The sequence below is a fragment of the Patella vulgata genome, chromosome 4, assembly GCF_932274485.2.
Source record: "Patella vulgata chromosome 4, xgPatVulg1.2, whole genome shotgun sequence".
Taxonomy (NCBI): Eukaryota; Metazoa; Mollusca; class Gastropoda; family Patellidae; genus Patella; species Patella vulgata.
Genome location: NC_065882.2, coordinates 48,756,391 through 48,769,708, shown reverse-complemented (window position 1 = coordinate 48,769,708; position 13,318 = coordinate 48,756,391). Strand labels below are relative to the sequence as shown.

The 13,318-nt window shown below is 37.1% G+C and overlaps 1 protein-coding gene across 1 annotated transcript in view; it reads left to right on the top strand.

Annotated features, from left to right (window-relative positions):
• Positions 1 to 2,430: 2,430 nt before the first annotated feature.
• The window catches only part of LOC126818876 (prelamin-A/C), a 39,245-nt gene continuing 28,357 nt past the window's right edge, over positions 2,431 to 13,318 (top strand). The window contains exon 1 of the mRNA XM_050546507.2: positions 2,431 to 2,970. Within this exon, the coding sequence (XP_050402464.1) occupies positions 2,555 to 2,970 (416 nt within the window). The 5' untranslated portion in view covers positions 2,431 to 2,554. The remainder of the gene's footprint in view (positions 2,971 to 13,318) is intronic.

Genomic DNA, 13,318 nt, shown 5'->3' with positions numbered 1-13,318 from the left:
TTACATTATATGTATTTTTACAGGATTTTGAATATGTCTTTGATTCCATCGCCACTTATTGTCAAAAAGACATGAAACTCGATAAACATACTTGAAATTCGGTAAAAATACATTAGACTTGGTAAAAGTAGTATATGTTGTAAAATATACCGATAATTGAGGTACAAAAAACCCTTGTACTACTGTAATTTTACACACATTTCTGACAGTTTACCTGGTGGTTGTCGTAACATCATTTGCTATTTGGTTGTGGACTTCAACGGTCACTGTTAATTGGTTGTGTGTTGAGAAATGTTAACAAAAATATTTCAAAGTTTGCTTTCATTACCGAATAAAACATTTCTGTGATTTCAACATTTTACGACAACCAATTTGGGCTACGGTACATCTTCCAAAAGTCTAAATACACTGAACATTACTGTATTTTGACGTTACGTATGTAAAAATAAATTATTTCACGGTAACATCACCTGTATAATATGTTATTTTTACGACTATTTGTACTATCACTCCTGTTTGGTGTAATAAAACATACATTTGTAAAATAACATACAACTACGTAAATATTTTACCACATTCTTACGGTAAATTAACATTTATTTCTAACAGTGTAGATCCCAGACCGACGCCAATTAACCATCAGTCCGAGGTATCATCTTGACAAATTATATGGTCGAAAATGTCAGTACAATATTGAAAAATCAGGACCGGCGGCGCCATACGAGGCCTCGTATCTCGTACCGAGCCACATCGATCCTGCGTTCCGATGGGACGAAAAACCGAGATCCCTTGTACAGTGAAGTAAAGGTAGGCCGTTGTGCCGCTGGCCGGGAAAATTACTCTCAAGGCACACTGTATGGCATATACCAGCCTTCATTATCCCAGTCGGTGCAGAAAAGTAGGACGTTAAACCCCATTTCATTTCATATATTAAATTCGTTTACAACTGGATTTATGATTGTTGAGATTGTTAAAGATTGGTAGACAGACGACGGGAACATTGGATCACAATTTCGGATTTAGATGAAGAGATTCCCCAGGTTATTCCAGTTATGAAGTCCCTCAAAATCCCCCACCCTCACGACTTATAGAGGAAGATAAAAGTGTGTTTTAAACGTACGTACGTGTAAGAAAGGATTATCACAGTCAAAAGATACCATATACACTTTTGGTAGGAGGCCCGCTAGATCTTGAGGCCACGGACTTCAGCCTGCCAACTCTTGCTAAATCGGACACTGTTCACAGTAATAGGGCGAACAGCCTATAACAATATATATATGTCCTGTCTCTTGTGCTTTAACGTATGCACCCTCAAAAGTATAATATCGCAGACAAGGTGGTGATATCCCGTACTGCCGTTTCAAATAGATCGTTGTTATAAGAATGTTTAGCGACTAAAACTACATGTATATGATTTATTTAAACACATTCTATTGCAACATTACCTGTAAATGAGCTAAAATCACTATATAATTAACAAAATTGTGTATATAGCCTACCACGTTACAGAAACAAGAGGGGGGGGGGGCGGGCTCAGTTGCTCAGTGAGTATAGGGCGCTGGCTCGGTAACCTGGGTGTCCGAGAAAGTTCCTCAGAATTATCCGGCGTGGTTTTTCCTTGTTCAGGTGCAGGACAAGAGGGGCTGACAGGAAACAGTGCCTAAATTGTCTTTCGTAAAAGAACCATGGAAGTTGGAATGATCAGTTGTTGACCGGGGAAAATTTCTTTCCCTTGTTCAGGTGCTGGACAAGAGGGGTTGACAGGAAACAGTGCCTTGTTCGGAAAAGAACCATGGCAGTTGGAATTCAGTTGTTGACCGGGGAAAATTTCCCTCATACTCATAGCACACTATGGCGTATGACCACAGCTCCGTATAGCATAGGTGCAGAAAAGTAACCGGTTTCATTCAGACACAAGATGTACGATTGTGACGTTAACGAGCCTGTCCTTGTTTGGTAAAATAGAATATATGCTTTGTGATGTGCAATCCAGCATCTACCTAATTCAACTAAACTCAGGCACCATTTACTTTACGGTTTGTAAGATAATTTAAGATTACATTGTATTTCAACGCCCATTTCAAGCTGCATACAATTCATTAATGTAAACATGACATAAAATAAATAATACTGCGTTTTCTTCATTCTAAAGCGAGATTAAAATCTATATAATATAATTCGCCCTCAAACGCAAGTTTACAAGTAGTTGACGTTTTCACCATGCAGTTAAAAACTTTATAATTTGTAAGAAAATTACTTTCTGTCTTTATCAAATGTCAAATATTAAAACGCTACAAATGACCCAGAAATCCACGAGACCGCGAAGATGTATAGACTAGAACAATTACAAAAATAACGCTTTTCTCTGGTTCACCCTTGTCTCTCGGGTCCATGCGTCTGGATGAAAACATCTAGTACATGTAAGAAAGGTGCGTGGTCACGTGATTATAAGCGCGCGCTGAGCACGCTGTTTTTCGCCGGCCATATTGTCGTGAATAGCCGATAAATTGCATCGAGAAAGGATAGAGGATTTGCTTAGTATACGAATATCATCATGGAATCCAGGTCAAAAAAAGTAACGAAGACAACTCATCATAAGTCAAGATCAGGTGGAGAGTCCATGTCGAGTAGTTCAACTTCAATTGGAAGTACACCACGAAGCCGAGAACGTCCTCCTTCGCCGGTTCGGATAACGCGACATGAAGAACAACAAGAGTTGCAAGGGTTGAATGATCGTCTGGCTGCCTATATTGACCGTGTCAGATACCTAGAAAATGAAAATAACCGTTTAAATGTTCAGGTGCGAACATCTGAAGAAGTTGTAAGAAGGGAGGTCTCAAAGGTGAAAAGTTTATTTGAATCGGAATTGAATGATGCTCGTCGGTTGTTGGATGAAACGGCGAAAGAGAAGGCTCGTTTGCAACTTGAAGTAAATAAATATAAATCGGATTACGACGATATTTCTGGAAAGTGAGTATTTTTGTCTCGAAGTGGTCATTTATTCTAAGGACAGTAACGCAAACGAAGTCATACATTATATTTTGTTTGGGTGGAGTTGCATTGATAGACTGGGGACAGTGAAATGATGCGTTGTCAAGTTGAAATAAATTGGCGTGGGTGTGACCATTATGAATAACAATACCGATAACAGTTATTCACGTTATCGTTATCACTAGTAGTAGTATCAGAAATGCATCATAGTTTATAAGTACTACTATTAGGGCGGTTCATGTTAAAATTGAAAACTGAACTAAATCATAATATTGCAAACATGTTATAAATCAAATAAATAGTTAATAAACAATAAGCTGAAAATGTACATCCAGTCCTCCACAGGCTCCAGATTAAATTAACACAAATTCCTTCCAATTCGCTGGTAGTGGTTGGTGTAATTTTGTGCATAAAATCCAATGCATAATTAAATATCCCAACGAAAAAAAGTTCTCTCTTGGCACTGTTGCCCCATCGAACAGGTTTGTGGTACATTTACAGGGATGTGCCTACCGCCCAGCACTATTTTTTGCCACCCAGCACAAAGAAAAAATCAAAGAAAGCCGCCCAGCCATATTTAAACCCCTTCGTCCTTCTCTGTACACAAACTCAGGGCTTGAAATTTACCACTGCAAACGGCAAAGCCATTGTAAAAGCCAACGCAAACCATGTCTGCCACGGCATAATTTATCTTTTGTGTGCCGTAGTAGACCCTATCATCCCAAATTAGTTTAAAGAAAGAAGGATTGGTATTTTGTTTATTTATATTTAGAAGTTGTGTAGGTCTATTCATTTTACAATTCTACTGTCTTTAAATTTGTAGATTTGCCGTAAATAGGTCACCCAGACCAATTTACGGCACTTCAATTAGTTCAATGTTAAAGGTTTAGATCTCATAAAGCAAAGGGTGTTGTACATGTACTTTCGGTTTTACGGTCAATTTTTAATGTACTCATTGGTGTCAAAAAGTTTTTAGATCCCTGGCAGTCTGTATCATTGATGAAAATTATGTGAATTTGGTAAAAATTTTGAATATATACTATTCAAAGAAAGTAGGGGATATTTGATTTTTAAGTGTTATTAAAGTCACCTAATGAAACTGACGAAGAAACAAATGACAAAATGAAATGAAGTTCACATTCATCGATTTATTCCAAATGATCGTTAGACTAAGTAAGGCACAGACTGACCATTATAAGGGTAAAATGATACCCGGGGTCAAACAGCAAAGTTACCACAGCATCACAACCAAGTCAGTAACGGGTAAATCCTCCTCTGTTTGCCAAAAAAGCATTGATCCGACGTGGCATACTCCTAATGAGACGTCTAAGGTCATTTTGGTCCAGATTGTCCCATTCCTGTTGCAACGCAGCAGCAAGTTCTTTGACATTGGCAGGACGTTGTTAACGTTGACGTAACCTCTGTCCAAGCATGTCCCAGACATGCTCGATGGGGAAAAGGTCGGGACTCAGTGCTGGCCAAGGTAATGTGGTGATGTTCTGTTGTTGGAGGTAACCTGTAACGATCCTGGCCCTGTGACATCTTGCGTTGTCATCCTGGAAGATGAAACGGCGGCCATGACGTCGTGCGAACGGCACAACATGGACTGCCAAGATGTTGTCCCGGTAGTACTGGCCTGTAACACGCCCTGCAACAACATGTAAAGCCGTTCTTCCAGCAACAGTGATGCCTCCCCACACCATAACAGAACCACCCCCAAATCGATCATGTCTGATGACGTTAACGTCTTGGAAGCGCTCGTTTCGACGACGCCACACCCTCCTACGTCTGTCCAAAAAATCAACAGTGAACCTTGACTCATCTGAAAACATCACATTGCTCCAGCGTCGATTATCCCAGTGTTGACGATCCCTACACCAATGACGTCTTGCCTGAATGTGATGATCTCTCAAACAAGGGATCACGCGAGGACGTCGGGCGCGAAGGTGACCCCTATGCAGTCGATTCCGAATCGTCTGGCCACTCACTCTCACACCAGTGTCTGTTTGAAGACGAGCGCTGATCTGATTTGCTGTGATGACACGATTTCTCAAGGCCAAGGTACGGATAAATCGATCCTGGGCTTGAGTTGTCGCCCTTGGTCGACCTGAGCGTGGTCTGTCCTGTACAGATTGTGTATCACGGTATCTGGACCATAGCCTGCTTATGACACTACAGACTGAGAAACATTCATCGTCCGCGCCACAACCGCCTGTGTTGTGCCGATCTGTAGCATGCCAAGGGCACGTAACCTTTCATTTTGGGTAAGCCGACGCATATCAAAATTTGTTTTCTGGTCACTAAAACAATTAAACTGATGTTTCCACCCTGGAATTCAATGCCACAATGACTGTAACATTCAAAGTCAGAGTCGTGCAAATCTTGGGTTGGACCCCCATGATGATCCCAAGCATCACCTGCATTCCATGCGGTAGGTATTGGTGCGTTTGGGCGTCACATGTAACTGGAAATGTTTCTTCTGTTAGGTTCTATAGTGACTTTTTTCGTAGTCATTTGCATATTTTAGTATTATGCCCCCAAAATCAAATATCCCCTACTTTTTTTGAATAGTATATAAAAGACCACGCCCCCCCCCCCTTAAAAAAAAACGTTTGAATACATCACCTTTACACACTAAGGATGGTTGACTTCGAATTTCCTGAAAATTGGACCAAAACTGCCAGACAAAATGGCTGCCCCTCGTACGCAAATCTCTAAGCGTAAAAATATGGTATATCAAGGTGTGGACCCTCTAGAGGTCTTTTGATTTTGATGAAACTTGAAATGAAAGTTTATAACCCAAAGATCTTGGTTCCTTTCGATATTTGTGCATATCGGATCGTAACTTCCTGAATTATGCCCCCTAATTGGATGAAAAATTGCTTTTTGTTTAGCTTGTTCTCTATCCATCTCTTGCAAAATGTGGGCGTATCCTGCCTGGCAACCGCTAAAGAAAAATGGCGTAGGGAACCCATTTTGTTCAAGGGAGAGAACTTGCAATGAAACTTAAAAAATCGTATCATGCTGTTGCACGAAATAGGTCCATAATAAATTTATTTGTTTTGTTTTAAATGCCAATCAAGCAGACCCTATCCACCAGTTTGAAATATACGTTCACTTGTTTTTGTTCAATTGCGTGCCATTATTAGAACGAAGGTTGTGAGGATTACAATTTTTTGGAATGTGCAGTGGTAAATCTACACGAAACCTGTAGTCTCGTTTTCACGTCAGTTAGCAATCTCGTGTCAACAGTATGGCAGTTTTTAATAATGGTTCAATGTACAGTACTCGCCTATTCCGATCGGTAGATGCAGATTCAAAGAACGATGACATTTATATTCATTTATAGCAATTATCCATAGTTCTATAGTTTGTTCATAATCAAAGAAATCCATTTAAAAAATAGAAAGGTTCAGACAGTAGGGCTAATTAAACATTGTAATGGCACAACTTTTGTTTATCTGCATATACATGTATGTCAGTAAAGTTAATCGAGCGGTGTTTTTAAGCTACATGTATTTAACAAAATTGGATCACAATTACGGGGCCTTAGTCATGCGCGACCCATATACCTGTCTTATATTTAGCCCCACCTTCATGGCGTGAAAACGTCACACCTATTACATTTCAAAATTTCCTGCAAGTCCTAGTTATGAAAGATAAGTAAAAATGCATTGACACTCATCTGGTCCTCTAGTGAAATAAGTCACCTATGAAACCTTAGCCACCCATTGTTTTGTATGGAATGGTATATAATATAATTTTTGTTATCCTGTTGTCATAGTAATCTGTGGCAGCCATATTGCTAACAGGGCATTCCTTGAGGATGAATAATGTGTCTGCAAGAGATTGTTTCATGCTTTCGATTGGGCTGTTGTGGGTGGATATAAAAATAGCTTAAATAGGTTGGGTTACTGAAATAATTACTTGCAGATTTATCACTTGTGAAATTGTTCAAATCAACATAGATTATTTTATTGTGGATATGAACCACATACTTGGAAACTACAAAATTGGTGTGAGAACTGTGTAGTGTACTTATTATAATTATATTACTATGGTATCATGTTAGGTTCTGGGCTACAAACTGTACATTAAATAAATTGCTATCATGACCATGTTCTGTCAGAATTGATAACAGGCTAGTAACATGTAGATTAATTAGTACTGGTCGAATTAATCCTTCAAGCCAATACATCATCATTCATATGTTTATTCATAACTATGAATTAATTTAATCACTTTGTTAGTAACTTGACTTTAAAAGAGTTCACTTTTTATATACATAAAATTTAAAGAGGTTTTATCACTTAACTCATTGTAAAGAATCTGTTATAATACATGTATCTCCAGGGGTGCACAATTTCACTTTTGAACCACTAGCCCATGGGCAGGTGTCATGACAAAATTTGCTAGCCCTACAGAAAAATACACATGCCCTGAATATAAAATAAGGTTGTTTTGTTTTTAATTTATTTTAATGACTAAACATAAAAATAATAACAAAGTAACAAATATTTAAGCATCCAAATGTTCCAATACTGTCTCGTATTGGATGTTATAATTCTAATAGACAACAACCACCATAAACGGAGGGATAAAAAGGAAAAAAATATCAGAAAAAGTTTGTGTTGTTCTATCAGTCCTTTTTATAGCTACGGGTTCAATTTACCCTTGCAAACTCGTTTTTTCTCATTCAAGCGTATACCGTATTGAAAATGAAATATTACAATACAAGAATACTACAATATGAGTGCTGTCTCAAAAAATGGCCATTAACTAAGTCAAATAAATAGCGTTTTTTTCGGATCATGCGATTTACGGACCACTATGACACAATGTCATTCAGTCTACCGGTACCTCTCAATATAGTTAGCATTTTTATACGCCCACATTTTCATGTGGACGTATATTGTCGTCGCCTCCGTCCGGACGTCCGTCCACAATTGTTTGTGAACAGTCTACAGGTCACAATTTTTATCCGATTTCAATGAAACTTGAAATATAGGTTTGTCATCCTAAGATATTGGCATGTATCGGACCGTAACTTCATATATTATGGCCCCTGATTGCACAAAAAATCATGTTTTTAGCTTGTGAACACAGTAGATGTCACAATTTTTATCCGATTTGGTTTAAATTTGAAATGTATCCTTATAACCCAAAGATCTCGGTTCCTTTCGATATTCGTGCATATCGGAACGTAACTTCCTGAATTATGGCCCCTGATTGTACGAAAAATCGCGTTTTTAGCTTGTGGACCCTATAGAGGTCATAATTTTTATCCGATTTAAAAAAACGTATTATATCACTGTTACACCCTAAGGATGACTGAGTTCGAATTTCATGAAAATCGGCCCAAAACTGACAGACAAAATGGCCGCCCTTCGTTCTCAAATAGCGTAAAAATATGGTATATCAAGGTTGTGGACCCTATAGAGGTCACGATTTTTATCCGATTTTGTTGAAACTTGAAATGTAAGTTTATAACCCAAAGATCTCAGTTCCTTGTGATATTTGCGCATATAGGACCATAACTTCCTGAATTATGGCCTCTGATTATACAAAAATCACGTTTTTGGGCTTGTGGACCCTATAGAGGGTCATAATTTTTATCCGATTTAAAAAAACGTGTTGATATATCACCGTTACACTCTAAGGACGGCTGTGTTCGAATTTCATGAAAATCGGCCCAAAACTGACAGACAAAATGGACGCCCCACGTTCTCAAATTGCGTAAAAATATGGTATATCAAGGTTGTGGATCCTATAGAGGTCACAATTTTTATCCGATTTTGTTGAAACTTGAAATGTAAGTTTATAACCCAAAGATCTTGGTTCCTTACGATATTTGTGCATATCGAATTGTAATTTCCTGAATTATGGCCCTTGATTGTAGGAAAAATCACTTTCGTTTTACATGTAGCTTGTTTTCTATCCATCTCTCGAAAATGTGGGTGTATCCTGCCTGGCAGCCGCTGGTTCACATTTCTGCCTACATAAATAAAGTATATTTTAATCAGAAAATCAATGAGTCCTTTGGAAAATCAAAGTGTGGGTATACATAATTAGTGAAACGGGGATATTTCTAACAGTACCAGTGGTCGTGTGGAAAAGTCATTGAGAAGACACGTGTCACGTGATGTAAACACGCTATATTATTACGGCGTTTGCAATCTTCGTGGAATGAACACATGGGAGTTTATATCAGTATTAATTGCTGTTTATTTATCATTAAACAATAAAAAGCTGTGAATGAAAACTAGTGCTCCTACGCCTAGTCAGATAGCCGTAAACTGTTAGAACTGGACGGTTAAACGGTTCAAATTCAACGGTACGTTTAGTCGGAGATGTCCCCCATTACATAGTTGTGTCTGATTATATTCCTCTTTATAACAAAACTTGCCCGTTGTCATTTTGTATTTGATGTTTGAAAATCTTAAAATGTAACAGTCATCCTACGATGTCGACTGCTAAAAAATAATACTATTAATAGCACTCGTCGTAGTCATACGGCAAAGTCAACGGACCTGGCCCCGTGTTCACAAAGCATTCTCAGACTTAAGTTGAGAATTTACTCAAACTGGTTTGTCTTATTTTAAATAAAATATAGCCCTTTATAAAACGTTTGTTGTTTTAATGTATCAGATATATCAATAAGAAACTATGTGCAAAGTTTTGTGTTTCTGGATCATAGGTATTTCTCATAAACAGTGATTGAAAGTTGAGCAAATTCTCAACTTAAATTTGAAAAATCTTTGTGAACTCGGGGCCTGGTTCTGACTTTATCTATATTGTTAATCCAATCTAAATACTAATCGGCATTTCTAACTATATTCTACCTTGTTTAGTATTTATTTATAAACGTAACCACTATTCAAAATATATTCATAAAGGCTAAAAAATGATATTATACTAGATCCGTTACGACATTCAACACGTTTCATATCTCGTAATTTCTCGCAAGAATTCTACTTTGGCTTTTAGTCAAATTAACCAATCATAAAAATTCTACTTACAAGTGAGGAATTATTTCTTTATTGTCCAATCAATAGACGCCTTCCAATTTACTTTATTTTATTCTTAGTAACATTGTGTAATCGTAATATTATCGCCATCTGTCATGTACGAAGGGAAACAGAGTATTGTCTTGTATATTATAGTAGATATATATTGAATTAAAAAATGTTTCAAATGAACCAAGTTAACCAGGTAAATAAATAACTACGTCGTTAGATAGTTTAAATTTTCATTAAAGAATTGTACATGTCTGAAAAAATTCCTGAAATTTTTGCGCGTGTAATGCCTTTTAGGCGAGTATAGCGTGCGCACGAATAATGACTCGCACCTCCTGACAAGCTCTGTTATATGTTTAAAATTGATACCATACGGTTAACGGTTACTAACCGGTTAATAGCTACGGCTATTCGAATAACAAAAAGTCCTAACCGTAGGAGCACTAATGAAAAGAAAAGGAAGACATATTTTCACAAAATACATAGAGAAAAAAAAATTGCGGTATCTTCGGTAAGGAATGTTGTAGTGTTGAAAAAGGATTGAGATTTGTGATCCGAATACTTTTGTTTGCTATCCGAATACTATTCGTCGGATAATTCGGAAACGTGAAATTCTTGAATAAAATCACATCAAAAGTTCAAATACTCATAATTTCTTACTTATTTCAATGTTTATGAGTGTCTGTGTATGCCGAGTATGAAATCTTACTTTCCATTTGCAAATTGTTTGAGCCGCGAAGAAAAAAACCGTGCCTACCTTTAGCAGCAATTATTAAGACTATCCATGATATCCAAAAAAATCAACAAGGTGAATAAATTTGTGTATAACTACTCCTGTAATCTGGGGCCCTCCCACTTATCATTTTTGCTCAATCAACAAGAATGAAAAAAGTAAATAAAAACATCTAACATTTATTCCGTGAAGGTCGTTTGCCTCATTCTGATAATCTACTGCTATTGAACCAATCAGTAAGTGAGAATATACATGACCTAGGTCGTTAAGAATAAATTACATTGCAGGAAGTCTAAACACAGTGTTAACTTGTATCCTGTAAACCCAAGAAGTAGCTTCTTTCTAGCGTAAACCAGCGCAAGGAGTGAATGAATATTTTTTTATTTAGACTACTGTTTTCGTTGCACTGCATTAATATTTTTATTAGTAACTATCGCTAAATAATACGCGTGATATTAACATTTATGCTCAAAGCTGCGTATGTGATCAATAGCATTGGGGAAAATTTCAAAATAATCAGATGTAAAAATGGCTAAATATAGAGCATAGGGAATGTCAGAATATATTGTAACGAATAGTAAACGGATAGTAAAATGATTAGGATAACCCTTATTTTGTATCCGTTAACGGATATCCGAATAGTAGTTTCAACACTAGAATGTTGTCATTCGACAATACTCGTTAATTTTAGAAAAGTTATTTTTAGTATCGGAAGCTATTACCGGTAGAACTATCGTGTGTTTAGTAAGTTATTCTGACTGAAGTTAGTCTATTCGGCTATTATTATTGCACGGACTGGAACTAAAATGCTTTAAATAATCACAAAGTATTGTTCAATTTCAAAGAATTTCTGTCGGAGAAAATCGGCCTGTCCGCGGGCGAATGGAATGCAAAATTTCAGTTGTCCAACAAAAAAATTAACCTGTCCCGGGCGTCAGGCGATGGAAATTGTGCACCGCTGATCTCTCCTAGCCTGTCAGAACAGTGTTAGATGATCCATAGAATTTAATGAAAATCCACGCTCTTCAAAACCTGAAAATGGGTTGAGGTTAAATCATATCCAGCCAAAATAGATATAAATTCAAATCTAACATTCTATCCATATATACAGTATCTGACGATGAAAACAGTGTTATTGTCTCTTTTGCTTACATGTATCTACTTTAATATTTATCTAGTGAAGGACACTTTGGTATCGGACTCAATCCATTGTTTTCATATTCCTGTTGGATGCGAATTCTACACAAGTTTTGCATATACATGTATGTGAAAATTAGTCTGTTATATGAGCAGTTGCTGAGAAATAGGCAATTTTGCATGCGTCACTTTCCATGTTTTTTGGGCTGTAAAGAAGTAAATTATTATTCGTTTTTATACGCCCACATTTTCATGTGGACGTATATTGTCGTCGCCCCTGTCCGATATTGGCATGTATCGGATCGAAACTTCATGGATTATGGCCCCTGTTTGTACGAAAAATCACGTTTTTAGCTTGTGGACCCTATAGAGGTCACAATTTTTATCCGATTTTGTGGAAACTTTAAATGTAAGTTTATAACCCAAAGATCTCGGTTCCTTTCGATATTCGTGCATATCGGACCGTAACTTCCTGAATTATGGCCCCTGATTGTACGAAAAATCACGTTTTTAGCTTGTGGACCCTATAGAAGTCATAATTTTTATCCGATTTAAAAAAACGTATTATAATATCACCGTTACACCCTAAGGACGACTGAGTTCGAATTTCTTGAAAATCGGCCCAAAATTGACAGACAAAATGGCCGCCGTTCGTTCTCAAATAGCGTAAAAATATGGTATATCAAGGTTGTGGACCCTATAGAGGTCACAATTTTTATTCGATTTTGTTGAAACTTGAAATGTAAGTTTATAACCCAAAGATCTTGGATCCTTTCGATATTCGCGCATATCGGCCCGTAACTTCCTGAATTATGGCCCCTGATTGTACGAAAAATCGCGTTTTAGCTTGTGGACCCTATAGAGGTCATAATTTTTATCCGATATAAAAAAACGTATTATTATATCACCGTTTCACCCTAGGGTCGACTGAGTTCGCATTTCGTGAAAATTGGCCCAAAATTGGCAGACAAAATGGTCGCCGTTCGTTCTCAAATAGCGTAAAAATATGGTATATCAAGGTTGTGGAACCTATAGAGGTCACAATTTTTATCCGATTTTGATGAAACTTGAAATACATATTTATAACCCAAAGATCTTGGTTCCTTTCGATATTCGCACATATTGGATCATAACTTCCTGAATTATGGCCCTTGATTGTACGAAAAAATCACTTCTTTTTTTGAGCTTGTCCATCTCTTGCAAAATGTGGGCGTATCTTGCATGGCAACCGCTTGTTCAGGTTTTTTTTACCTGTCAATTTTGACTAGGTCAAACCAATTTACATTTTCACTGTCACCGGAAATGACATCATTTGGGGAAAAACTGTATTTTTAGCCTTAAAAAGAAATATTTTATTCAAATGATTTTTATTTGTAATGTTATTAAAATCATGATATTTGATTCAAATCAACAAATAGAATAAACCCATACGATCATACAG